Source organism: Ceratotherium simum, chromosome 6 (assembly GCF_057802395.1).
Source record: "Ceratotherium simum simum isolate JZ-2026a chromosome 6, ASM5780239v1, whole genome shotgun sequence".
NCBI classification, from domain to species: domain Eukaryota; kingdom Metazoa; phylum Chordata; class Mammalia; order Perissodactyla; family Rhinocerotidae; genus Ceratotherium; species Ceratotherium simum.
In genome coordinates this window covers 55,143,697-55,157,107 of record NC_141905.1, presented here as the reverse complement: position 1 = coordinate 55,157,107, position 13,411 = coordinate 55,143,697, and the positions used below count along the sequence as shown (strand labels likewise).

Below are 13,411 nucleotides of genomic sequence, written 5' to 3'. Positions count from 1 at the left end.
TTCTTTCATAGGCACAGATTATCGAATATGTTCAGCAAAAAGATATGGAACTTTGTATAAAATGTGATAAAAGATGTTTCACAGTTTTGTTTTGTTTTTGTGTGAAGGAAGGAAATAACATTGTTAAATACTTATTTTTCTGTGTAGTTTTTGAGGGCAATATAAATATGAAGCTGTGTATTTGTGTTTTCTTCAATATTAGATGTTAAAAACATTCTTGTGCCTGAGAATCAAGGAAATAGAAGTGAAAAAAGATACAGAGGACATTAATAAACCAAAAAAGTTCATGACTTTCAAGGAAAAGAGAAAAACTCTATCAAGAATGCAGAGAAAGGTTTGATTTATTTCCTTTTTTGTTTTATTTGATTTTAGATTAAAATCATAGTATAGGCACAGGTAAAAATCATAGTTAAATCATAAATGTAAATATTTCAAAATCTAATATTTAGAGAATTTTATTTTTCTCAGTTACTGCAAAGAAATATTTTAACGAATCAATTTAAACTGATAATTCATTGGCAAAGAAAGCAGTAGAGGAAAAGATTTTTAAGACCATCTTAGATTCATTGTGAGACACAGATTCCTGCCTTAATAGAAAGGATGTATTCCTGTGAAATTGGCAACAAAGTGGGTTTTTGTTAATTGAATCATGTTTTTTTATTGGTTTGTGTTTGAAACCTAGGTTGAAATTTCAGCCCATTGTTTATTTACTATGAGACTTTGAAAACTTTTAATTTTGAGAAATGGAACTAATGATAGCACCTACCTCACAGAGTCATTGTGCATTTTAAGTAAGATGATGTATGTAAAGCAGAGTGCATAACACTGGGTGTGCTTTATAAACGTTAGTTATCACCACCACCATCATTATTATCACTTCTCAAAACATTTCTAAACAGTTTTTAGGGTTATCAAATTGTTTATGAAAACAAAACAAAAAGTAATTTCCAGGAATATCCATCTTTGAATGTGTCTGATAAATTTTGAAAACATGACAGAAGTATCAAAATAGACTTAATAGTTGTAACAAATAAAGATAACCATTTTAATTATTTATACCATACTGTCCTAATAGAAGTTGGATATGCCTAGGAATAGCGTTAGATAGCTATGGTGGGGAAACAAAGACTCATTAAGAGCATCGCAGCTCTTTAACACCTTCAGACGAGGGAAGGAAACTCTGTTCCTCAGTCAGTCCCCTGTGTCTCAGACACCTGAGCCACTGTTGTTTGCTGCTCTTACAGTATACGGAAGTAGAAACAATTGATATTTTGTTGAAGTCCTATATAGAATCTCTTTTTACGCATTGTATGTAAATGTGTTTAGGAAGTATTACTAATGACTGGTTTTCATGTTACAGATGATTTAACAATAAGAATTATTTCTGGGCTCAGCATGTTCTTTCCTTTTTTCTTCTTTTTGTTTTTTTGTGAGGAAGATCAGCTCTGAGCTAACATCCATGCCTATCTTCCTCTTTTTTTGCTGAGGAAGACTGGTCCTGGGCTAACATCCGTGCCCATCTTCCTTTACTTTATATGGGATGCTGCCACAGCGTGGCCTGACAAGCGGTGCATTGGTGCAGGCCCGGGATCCGAACCCCGGCCGCCAGCAGCAGAGCGCGCACACTTAACTGCTATGCCACGGCGCCAGCCCCTCCTTTTTTCTTTTTTGCAAGTTTTTAATTTAAGCTATAGAAAGCTACAGAGAGTAATATAACATATATATGTATCCACTATTCAGAATGAGCAAATATTAGTAGACTTATTTCAGTTTTTTTCTTGAAAAGAAAGAAACCATTGGTGATAGAGTTGGAATCCCCTTTGTTCGTCTCCCCAGTCTCATTCTTCTGCCTTTCTCCCAGGAGGCAACCACTGTTACAAGTTTTGAGTAGGCTTCTTATCTGTGTTTTTTTTTTACTTTTGCTCATATTTGTGTTCATAGATATCTATGGTATTAGTGTATTTTTTTCATAATACTTACAAATTAGGCCTCTCTGCAGCATGCTGTTTTCATTCAGTGGTATATATGCTTATATTTTTCAACCTCTTTTCAGTGGAAAAAAGCAGAAGAGAAACTAGAGCGAGAGCTTCGGGAGGCAGAAGCTTCAGAGAGTACTGAGAAAAAACTTAAACTGGTAGGCAGTTTCACGTTCTCTTATGCTTTTGAAATGTTTTGTTAAATGATTTTAACTAGAGATTTATTGTTTCAACTTGTGGTTATATAATTTTGGTTTAGTTCATGAGGTTTATTTGTGCCAGAAACTGATGTGATCAATGCCAGTTTTATGAAACCACAGGATGTGTATCTTCATTCTGTTTTGTTGAAGCTCCTAAGATTGAGGTTGAGCTTTAAAAGGTTGACTTGGAAAGTCATGGTTATGGTAACTCAGGAGAAAGTATACTAGGTTATACTCAAGTCATTTTGTCTGTTTCTCCTGCCAGCACACGGAGACTTTGAATATTGTGTTTGTAACCTACTTCAGAATATTGAAGAAAGCCCAGAGGTCACCTCTCCTGCCAGCAGTTCTAGAAGGTCTTGCCAAGTAAGGGCTGTGTAGGTTGAAATCGTTTAGATTCTTTCTAAATGGATAAGACTGAAGTAACCATGAATTTTAAATAGGGTTCATGAACGAGGACCTAGTGTCCTTCTCAGTTCTCATTCCTTTTTTATTTTCTTGAAACTAGCTTTTCTTGAAACTGTTCGTAACACTGTGCTTTTTTGGTTTTCTCACCTCAAACCTTTTACTTTTTGTTTATTTATTTTTTCATTATTATTATTTTTTATAATTTTATTTATTTTTTTCCCCCAAAGCCCCAGTAGATAGTTGTATGTCGTAGCTGCACATCCTTCTAGTTGCTGTATGTGGGACGTGGCCTCAGCGTGGCCGGAGGAGTGGTGCGTCAGTGCACACCCGGGATCCGAACCCAGGCCGCCAGCAGCAGCACGCGCGCACCTAACCGCTAAGCCACGGGGCCGGCCCAAACCTTTTACTTTTTAAATCTCCTTCACTAACTCCTTCCTTCTGCTTAGTAAATTTTAGGTGTCCTAAGGTTCATTTCTCAGTTCTTGGTTTTTTTTTGCACTGTAGTCAGTTATCCACTGTCACAGTTTGAGTGGTTCATGCAGATGACTTTTAAGTCTGTTCTAACCCAGCTCACACATCATTTCTCTGTCCTAGTAATCTGTTGCTGTTAAGATAGATTTCTTCGTAAATTTTATCAACACTAATGAACCTGTTGGGGGATGTGAGCTAGAATAATGGTTGTCGTGATAGTTTTGCACAATTATTTGAGGTAGTCCTGTAGAGTAGTGCTATCCAATAGAAGTGTAATATGAACTACATATGTAATTAATTTTCTGTTGTTGTTGTTGAGGAAGATTGGCCCTGAGCTAACATCTGTTGCCAATCCTCCTTTTTTTGCTTGAGGAAGATTGTCACTGAGCTAACATCTGTGCCAGTCTTTCTCTACTTTATATATGGGACACCACCGCAGCATGGCTTGATGAGAGGTGCGTAGGTCCGTGCCTGGGATCCAAACCCACGAACCCCGGGCCACTGAAGTGAAGCGTGTGAACTTAACCACTATGCTACTGGGTCAGCCCCTGCATATATAATTTAAAGTTTTCTGTTAGCCACATTAAAAAAGTAAAAAGAAACAGGTGAAATTAATTTTAATGCATTTTATTGAATTCTATTTATCTAAAATATTTTGACATACAATCAATATTAAACATCAAAGAGAGATTTGGCATTCTTTTTTTCATAACATATGTCTTAGAAGACTCGTGTATATTTTACACATAGAGCACATCTCAATTTAGACGAGCCACATTTCAAATGCCTACTAGTCACATGTGGCTAGTGGCTACCATTGTTTGACAGCACAACTTTAGAAATAAAACCTGTGGCTGAAAGAAAAAGGGCAAGTCTGTTCCATATAAAAAATTACTTTCTAATGACTGGAGCTGTTTGGCAATGGGATGCTTTTCGTTATAAACTAACGTGGTCGTTGTCATTGAAAGTATTCAAAGAGAGGTTGGTCACAGGTTCAAAGAGAAAGGATTATTCCTACATTGGGTAGGACCTGCTCTTTGGTTTTTTTTAATGACCAATTCCTTTATTTAAATAAGTTTTTAATAATACACACTCATTTTAAAAATTGAAATAATACAATTAAAAATTAAAAAATCACAAATTCTTCTCCTATATATGTATGTAAGTCTATCTGCCTGCCGTCTTTCACGCAAATGGAATCCTGCTATGTATACTGTTCTGTAACTTGCTTTTTTTTTTTTTGGTAAACAGTTACTCTGAATATCTTTCCATGTTAGCGTGTATAGATCCACTTTTTCTAAGTTCATAATACTCCATTTTATAGATATACAGTACTTTATTTGACCAGTCTCCTACGCTGCACTGGAATGGAATATCATCATGCATTTGTGTGCCTGTATTTCCAGGTCAAAGGTTATATTCATTTTAAATTTTGATAAATATTGCCAAATTCCTTCCCAAAAAGATTGTATAATACAATGGGGAATGTATCACTTCTAAGGTCTTTTTCTAATCCTTTTAAAGATTTTTATTTATTTATTTTTTTTCCCCCCAAAGCCCCAGTAGATAGTTGCATGTCACAGCTGCACATCCTTCTAGTTGCTGTATGTGGGACGCGGCCTCAGCATGGCCGTAGAAGTGGTGTGTCGGTGCGCGCCCGGGATCCGAACCCAGCAGCGGAGCGCGAGCGCTTAACCGATAAGCCACGGGGCCGGCCCTCTAATCCTTTTGTTCTAAGATTTGCAAAGTGTCAAAGGCTCTTTCGCTAATATTGAAGAGATATCCTGACTTTAACTACTTCAGTGCCTAGTAGTTTATAGTGTTGAGTGCTCTGACATTTAGTAGCTCAAATGATTCTTTCTCTTTAATTCTATTGAGTGATCTCAGTTATTTGTAGAAATAGAGGCCCAGGACAGTCAAGTGACTCACCTAGGATCATATAGGTAAGTAATTGCAGAGCTTGAACTAGACTCCAAGTCCAGTATTCTTTCCATTTTGTTTTTAAAGCTTTCATAGGGTCCATAGTCTTATAAATAGCAGATTTATACTTCTTTTCCCTCTTTCCACCACCCTTCTTCCTAGAAGCTGATGATGCTGGCTCCTTTATGACTTAGAACAGTGCTGGACACCTGGTAAACTTTGCTCAGGGAAATTGCTTGCTCTTAGCAACTTCTTCCTTAGGGCAGAAGTATTTTTGAAATATTTTTAGTTCATTTAGTGCCTCATATATTCCTGCCGAGTATAGTGTCCAGCTATGGATGAATTGTCAAAAAGGCCGATCTGAAGTAATGAAAAGTATCAGTAATCACCATCATGTTCATCATAGCTAACATTTTGAAATAAGGAATATTAAAAATATGGTTTTAAAGTCAAGCTTAATATTTAGCTGCTTTATTTCTGTTTTTAGGTTCCCTTTTAACTAAGTTTTGTTTGATTCTAGGTTTGCTCACCTTATAAATGTGGAGTTTTTTGATGACTTGTTAGTAGTTCTACATACTCTCATTGAATCTGGTGTAAGTAACTATTAATGGATTACTTTTTTTTTTTTTTTAATTTTATTTATTTATTTTTCCCCCAAAGCCCCAGTAGATAGTTGTATGTCATAGCTGCACATCCTTCTAGTTGCTGTATGTGGGACACAGCCTCAGCATGGCCAGAGAAGCGGTGCGTCGGTGCGCACCCGGGATCCGAACCGTGGGCCGCCAGTAGCAGAGCGCGCGCACTTAACCGCTAAGCCACGGGGCCGGCCCCTAATGGATTACTTTTTAAGATATAAATGATAATTATTATTCTTAATATCCATTTTTTCTTTTTTTTAAGGACCTAAGCTATCAAGAAAGTCTTCACTGTGTCCAGACTGCTTTTCATATTCTTTCTGGGCAAGGTAAGATATTTTCTTAATCAAATTTTGTTTACTTCACCTTTGGAGGTTGTAACATACCTAATTGGTGTTTATTGTCATTTCAAAGGTGACGTTCTGAATATTGATCCAATGAAATTCTATACACATCTTTACAAAACACTGTTCAAGTTACATGCAGGTATGATGTTAGATAACGTGTCTTTGATCAATATTTATCTTTTAACAATATGTTGTGACCGGAATTATAGTGAATGAAAAATGAGAACTAGGAACTGGTATATGAAATGCTGGCCTGCCAGTGCCACATATCTGTATTTAACCTTATGTAAGACTTAGAGAGAGAGAACTTGTGGAGTTGAGTGGAGACGTGGTACAACCCACTGCATATCTTGATCAGTATAGCATTACTTCATTGGTTAGGGAAATGATTTGGGACAGATGTGACAGTTCGTGTTGGATTGTTCGGGAGTTCAGTGAAGTTACATAATGAAAAAGTAATGAGAATAACCCTGAAGGGTGTGTGTGTTATTTTAGGTGCTACCAATGAAGGTGTTGAGATTGTCCTCCAGTGTCTTGATGTCATGCTAACTAAGCGAAGAAAGCAAGTATCTCAGCAGCGAGCCCTTGCCTTCATTAAGCGTCTTTGTACCCTTGCTCTTCATGTTCTTCCAAATTCAAGCATTGGCATTTTAGCAACTAACAGAATATTAATGCATGTAAGTAGTGATACAAATGAATAGAGCTAAGTTTTTGGAGTACAGCAGTGGTGTTTTGTTTGATTCATGTCTTTTTTCTTCGTTTTAATGTTTTCTTCATTATTATTTTAATTATAAAAGTAATTCACACTTGTAACAAAATCAGGTGATAACAAAAAGTACATAAAATAACAAAGCATACCACCCAGATTGAGGCTTTCCAGAAGTAACCATTTTAACCATTTGGTGGGTGGCCTTCGAGCAGACTTTTTAAAATTCACATATAAATGCATATACCAAACACGCACAAGCAACACAACTTTTATTTTTAATGGAAAAGGGATTGAGGGGATTATGATATACATTATTGTTCTACAACTTTTTTTTAACAGTTAATGAGGATGAACACATTTTTCTGTCAGTACAAGTATAACTACTTTATCTCTTTAATGACTATATAAGGTTATTTGTTTAAAAAACACTTATATAGTTCTTATTATTTGCCTGCTGCTGCTTTATAAAAGTTAACTCATCTAATTTTCATAAAAACTCTGTGAAGTGGCTACCATTATTGTTCCCATTTTACAGATGGGGAAAACTGAGGTTCAGAGAAAATAAGTAATTTGCCTAACGTGACACTGCTTGTAAGTGGCAGAGGTGGGATTCAAATTTAGGCAGTTTGGCCTTTATGCTTCTTTGCATTTTTCTTTTGATGGACATATAGGTTCTTTCCTTTTTTGCTGTTATAAATGATGCTATAGTGACTATCCTTATATGTGTAGCTAATGTAATTATTTCTGTAGAAAAGATTCCTAAAAGTGGGATTGCTGGGTGAAAAGAATATTCTGTTTTCTTTTGCAAAATAAATTCCTTTCAAAGCAATCAGGATAAAATATTCTTTTGCAGTTTTTTTTTTCTCTTATGGTATAAGCTTAAATTTTAAAAATTAAAGCTAGGTATAAAGTGCATATGCTTATAGCCCTTATATAATCATAAAATCAAATTAAATACAAATAAAAGTACAGAACCCAACAATGTTTTTTAAATTAACAATATCAGTTTAATTCTTCTTTTTACATGACATCTTTGCAGACTTTCCCCAAAACAGATCTGTTGCTTGACAATGAATCTCAGGGAAGTGGGGTTTTCCTTCCTGAGCTGGATGAACCCGAGTACTGTAATGCTCAGAACACTGCTCTTTGGGAATTGCATGCACTACGGGTAAGAGTGGCCTCCCACCCTTTTTTTTGGTGAGCAGTTTTTTCCAGTTTTCCCCCAAGTAGTTTGCCAGAGTACCAAATATATTTTGTTCTGGGACTGCGTTTCGTATAATTTGTGTTTCAATAGTATACATTTCACTTTGCTCTTAACTATTCTTTAAGATTTTTGAGAGATATTTTCTAAGGAAGCAGAAAATGATGACAGTTTCGTGGGTAAAATTTGCTGAAATCTTTCCCTAACACTATTCAGAATAGAAGATTCGTTATCAGGCCCATTTGTATTGGGTCCTATCCAAGGAGACTTCGATAAGCCTGCCCAGTTTGAGGAGGGTTTCACCTGTGGTGTTGTCTGACAGTGCGGACAGCATTTGAGTGAGACTGAGAGAAAGTGTATTTCAGGAAACCTGTTGTAAACGGACTTTTTCACTCTGAAAGAGAAATTGCTTTTTGATTTGTCCTTTCATGCTGTAAAAGCAAGACTAACCTACGTCACTGGTAACTTGGTCATCAAACAGATTTGTGTTGTAATCTTGTGAGCAAAGATAGTATTTTTTCTGTAGGTATGTGGTTCTTATGAATTACTTACACATATATATTTTTTTAAATTAGTGTTTATTAAAGGAAATCTTTGATGTAGCTAGTGTTTTATAAAGTACTGACCTGTGCAAAATGTGATTGTCCTGTTTTCCCTTCAGAGACATTACCATCCCATAGTGCAGAAATTTGCAGCCCACCTCATGGCTGGAGCACCTTCTGAGGGTTCTGAAGCACTCAAACCAGAGTTGAGCCGAAGGTAGTATTTAGCGATGCCTTATTATAAAACTAAAAATTTCAGCTGATACCTGTTTACTATGAGAAGTCTGTTTTGTAAAGTAATAGATTTTAAAATGTAAAGTGCTAGTTGCTTATCTGGATTTGATCTGACTTCATATTCCTGAATTGTTCTAAAGAGAAAACATGCTGACTGATTTTGTTAGTTTGCTTTGGGTCATCACGTAACATTTTTTTTTTGTCATAAAAAGTTTTATTACGCATATAAGTAGAAAGAATAGTGAATCCTCATATGCGCATCACTCAGGTTCAACAATGAATAAGATAATGACATATTTCCTTTATGTGAAGATCTATGAGAGAAAAGTGCTTTGGAGCACTGCCACCCAGAAGGGCAGCAGTTTCTCTCCTTGGCCCGCACAGCCATCTCTGTACAGTGCCTCTTAACTAACAAGAAGCTTGGACTGGTACTTCCAGCATTTTCTTTACACTCTTCCAGATGGGGAAAAGGGTCCTCCTAAAAGAATTTTCTTTCCCCCACCTTTTTGTTCTGAAAAATTTCAGAAGTACAGAAAAGTTGAAAACATAGTAATTACCTTTTTTCCCCACAAAATCAATTAGGAAATACTTCAATTATACAGAAAAGAAGAGAAAACGGTATCAAAGACACCCTTGTACTCACCGTATACCCACCACTCGGAATTAAAATTGCTGTGGCTTTTTCTCCTTCTTTGCAAGCCCACTGGTTTCTTTAATTCAGAGATCACAGATATGTGACCTGTAGGTTAGCAGGTTGATTTTCTGGTCTCTTAAGAGTTTGAACAAAAACTGAATTGGTTGCTATATTTTAAATATTAGAAGAATTCACCTAAAAATCACATTTCCAGCTTCTCTTGAAATAGTGGTAGATTTGGCAAAATGGGTCTATATATATATTTTTTTATTTTTATTTATTTTTTTGGTGAGGATGATTGGCCCTGGGCTAACATCTGTTGCCAATCTTCCTCTTTTTGCTTGAGAAGGATTGTCCTTGCGCTAATATCCATGCCAGTCTTCCTCTATTTTGTATGTAGGACACCTCCACAGCATGGCTTGATGAGTGGCGTGGAGGTCTGCGCCCAGGATCCAAAGCCACACACCCTGGGCCGCTGAAGTGGAGTGCGCGAACTTAACCACTACGCCACCGGGCTGGCCCTGGGTCTATATTTTTAGATATATCTTAGATAGTCAGCTGCTTCTCCCTCTAAATGAGGCATAAACTCGGTTGTTTTCTATAAACCCTTTCCTTCTGGGTAGGATGGAGATAACCTTTAGTCTTATTAAATGATAAAATGGCCGTTTACTTTTTTCTTCCCTCATACTCCTCACCTGTCTCCCAGCCTTGTTTTTTAAAAGAAAAAAAAAAGAGAAAAGAATTCTTTGTCACTTTTCTTTTTCATGATCCTTTTCTGGCATGTTTTCATCAGAGATCTTGAACATTCGTCTCATTTTTGCCAGAAGTTTGCTTTTCTGGAGGAAGATGAAGGCTTTAGAAAGGAGACTCATGGGCCGGCTCCGTGGCTTAGCGGTTGAGTGCGCGCGCTCTGATGCTGGCGGCCTGGGTTCGGATCCCGGGAGCGCCCCGAGGCACCACTTCTCCGTCCAACGTGAGGCCGAGTCCCACGTACAGCAACTAAAAGGATGTGAACCTATGACATACAACTGTCTGCTGGGGCTTTGGGGGGAAAAAAACTGAATAAATAAAATCTTTAAAAAAAAAAAAAAAAAAAAAAAAAGAAAGGAGACTCATGATAGTCTTCCCCTGGAGAGTAAAGCTTGGAATGTGAGCCTAATCACAACCCTTGCAGGCCCCTGCCGATCTCCTTTGGCAAATGTAAACCAACCCCAAATCATTAAAGATTCATTTATACACCATGGATATAGACAATTATTCTGTCCTGAATGGTCTCTCTTTACTTTTAATCAGGCCAACAGCTGAAGGATTGAGCTGTTTGAAATCCATGGAGGATAACTCCATGCTTCACTCCTCTGGCTCCCATGACTAAGTTAAACTTAATTGCGTATCATTCATGTAACTAGTTGAGTTGGGGTTTGATTACACTGAGCTTCTGCTCAGTCTTCTATCGAGGCCTGTATTTCTAAATGTATACCAGACCTCTCTGAGGTGGATTTAGTAGGATACTGTTATCATTACATGGGAGTTTAGGATTTATTTTACCTAATTATGTTGATTTATTGGTTTTAAAAGTGAGATTAGGTTATACTTTAATATATGGGTTTAGAATAATGAGTCATTCTTTGGCTACAATCTAATTATTTTCAAGTTATACAGGTATGGTGGGGCTTTACATTTCTTATATTTGTGATTATAGATCTGCTGCAGAACTTTTTGAGACTTATAGCATGGCAGCAATGACATTCAATCCTCCTGTTGAATCTTCAAACTCCGAAAGGAAGGTATGTGATCTTTTCATTATTTTTTTAAATTTGATTATTTTATTAAGGTCATATTGGCTTAAAACTGTGGAATTTCATGTGTGCATTATTATTTTTCAGTTTCTGTATAGGCTGCATCGTGTTCACCACCATTAGTCTAGATTTTAGTTTTTTTTTTTTTTTTTTGAGGAATATCAGCCCTGAGCTAACATCCAGTGCCAATATTCCTCTTTTTTCCTTTTTTTGTTGAGGAAGGTTGGCCCTGGGCTAACATCTGTGCCCATCCTCCTCTACTTTATATGGGACACCACCACAGCATGGCTTGCCAGGCAGTGTGTCCGGGATCCGAATCCACGAACCCCGGGCCGCTGAAGCGGAGTGCGCACACTTAACCACTGTGCCACTGGGCTGGCCCTAGATTTTAGTTTTTATCCATCACCATACATGTGTGCACCTTTACCCCTTTTTCCCTCCCCCATCCCGTCCCTTCTGGTAACCACTAATCTGGTCTCCTTATCCAAGTGCTTATTTATCTTTGACATATAAGTGAAATCGTATGATGTTTGTCTTTTTCTGTCTGGCTTATTTCCCTTAGCATAATACCCTCAAGGTCTGTCCATGTTGTTGCAAAGGGTATGATTTTGTCTTTTTTTTTTTTTTTTTAATGAGGAAGATTAGCCCTGAGCTAACATCTTACGTTGCCAATCATTGTCTTTTTGCTGAGGAAGATTGGCCTTGGGCTAACATCCATGCCCATCTTCCTCCACTTTATATGGGATGCCGCCATAGCATGGCTTGACAAGTAGTGCGTCTGTCCGCGCCTGGGATCTGAACCTGCGAATCCTGGGCCCCCAAAGTGGAGTGAGCAAACTTAACTGCCATGCCACTGGGCTGGCTCCTGATTTTGTCCTTTTTATGGCTGAGTAGTATTCCATTGTATATATATACCACATCTTGATCCATTTATCCATTGATGGGCACTTGGGTTGGTTCCATGTCTTGCCTATTCTGAACAATGCTGCAGTGAACATAGGGATGCATAGATTTCTCTGAATTGTTGATTTCATGTTCTTTGGATATATATCCAGTAGTGGAATAGCTGGATCATATGGTATCTCTATTTTTAATTTTTTTTGAGAAATCTCCATACTGTTTTCCATAGTGGCTGCCAGTTTGCATTCCCACCAGCAGTGTGAGGGTCCCCTTTTCTCCACATTCTCTCCAACATTTGTTATTTCTTGTCTTGTTAATTATAGCCATTCTGACAGGTATAAGGTGATATCTCATTGTAGATTTACATTTCCCTAATGATTAATGATGTTGAACATCTTTTCATGTGCCTGTTGGCCATCTGTATATGTTCTTTGGAAAAAATGTTTGTTCATAGTTTTTGCCCAGTTTTTGATCGAGTTGTTTGTTTTTTTCTTGTTCTGTTGTATGAGTTCCTTATATATTTTGGAAGTTAACCCCTTATTGATATATGATTTGCCAATATTTTGTCCCAGTTGGTGGGTTGTCTTTTCGTTTTGTTCGTGATTTCCTTTGCCTTGCAGAAGCTCTTTAGTCTGATATTGCCCCATTTGTTTAGTTTTTCTTTTGTTTCCCTTGCCTGAGTAGACATGGTATTCAAAAAGATACTGCTAAGACTGATGTCAAAGAGTGTACTGCCTATGTTTCTTCTGGGAGTTTTATGGTTTCAGGTCTTATATTCAAGTCTTTAATACACTTTGAGTTAATTTTTGTGTATGGCGAAAGATAATGGTCTACTTCTATTCTTTTGCACATGGCTGTCCAGTTTTCCCAACACCATTTATTGAAGAGACATTTCTTTCTCCATTGTATATTCTTGGCTCCTTTGTCGAGGGTTAGCTGTCCACAGATGTGTGGTTTTATTTCTGGGCTTTCATTTTTGTCCCATTGATCTGTGTATCTATTTTTCTGCCAGTACCATGCTGTTTTCATTATTATAGCTTTGTAGTATGTTTTGAAGTCAGAGATTGTGATGCCTCTAGCTTTGTTCTTTTCTCTCAGGATTCCTTTAGCTATTTGGAGTCTTTTGTTGTTCCATATATATTTTAGGATTGTTTGCCCTGTTTCCATGAAGAATGTCATTGGGATTCTGATTGGGATTGCATTGAATCTGTAGATTGCTTTAGGTAATATGGACATTTTAACCATGTTTATTCTTCCAATCCATGAGCATGGAATATCTTTCCATTTCTTTGTGTCTGCTTCCATTTCTTTCAATAATGTCTCATAGTTTTCAGTGTACAGGTCTTTCATCTCCTTGGTTAAGTTTATTCCTAGATATTTTATTCTTTTTGTTGCGATTGTAAATGGGATTGTATTCTTGAGTTCTCTTTCTGCTAGT

The 13,411-nt window shown here is 37.1% G+C and overlaps 1 protein-coding gene across 3 annotated transcripts in view; it reads left to right on the top strand.

The window, feature by feature from the left end:
- Positions 1-13,411, top strand: part of NOC3L (NOC3 like DNA replication regulator) — a 57,845-nt gene that overhangs the window by 22,842 nt on the left and 21,592 nt on the right. For all 3 annotated transcript variants that reach the window (XM_087432295.1, XM_004427856.3, XM_087432294.1), the window contains exons 11-20: positions 203-334; positions 2,054-2,134; positions 2,442-2,542; positions 5,496-5,568; positions 5,876-5,939; positions 6,025-6,096; positions 6,453-6,634; positions 7,706-7,834; positions 8,529-8,626; positions 10,977-11,061. In XM_087432295.1, coding sequence (XP_087288421.1) covers positions 203-334; positions 2,054-2,134; positions 2,442-2,542; positions 5,496-5,568; positions 5,876-5,939; positions 6,025-6,096; positions 6,453-6,634; positions 7,706-7,834; positions 8,529-8,626; positions 10,977-11,061 — 1,017 coding nt within the window. The remainder of the gene's footprint in view (positions 1-202; positions 335-2,053; positions 2,135-2,441; positions 2,543-5,495; positions 5,569-5,875; positions 5,940-6,024; positions 6,097-6,452; positions 6,635-7,705; positions 7,835-8,528; positions 8,627-10,976; positions 11,062-13,411) is intronic.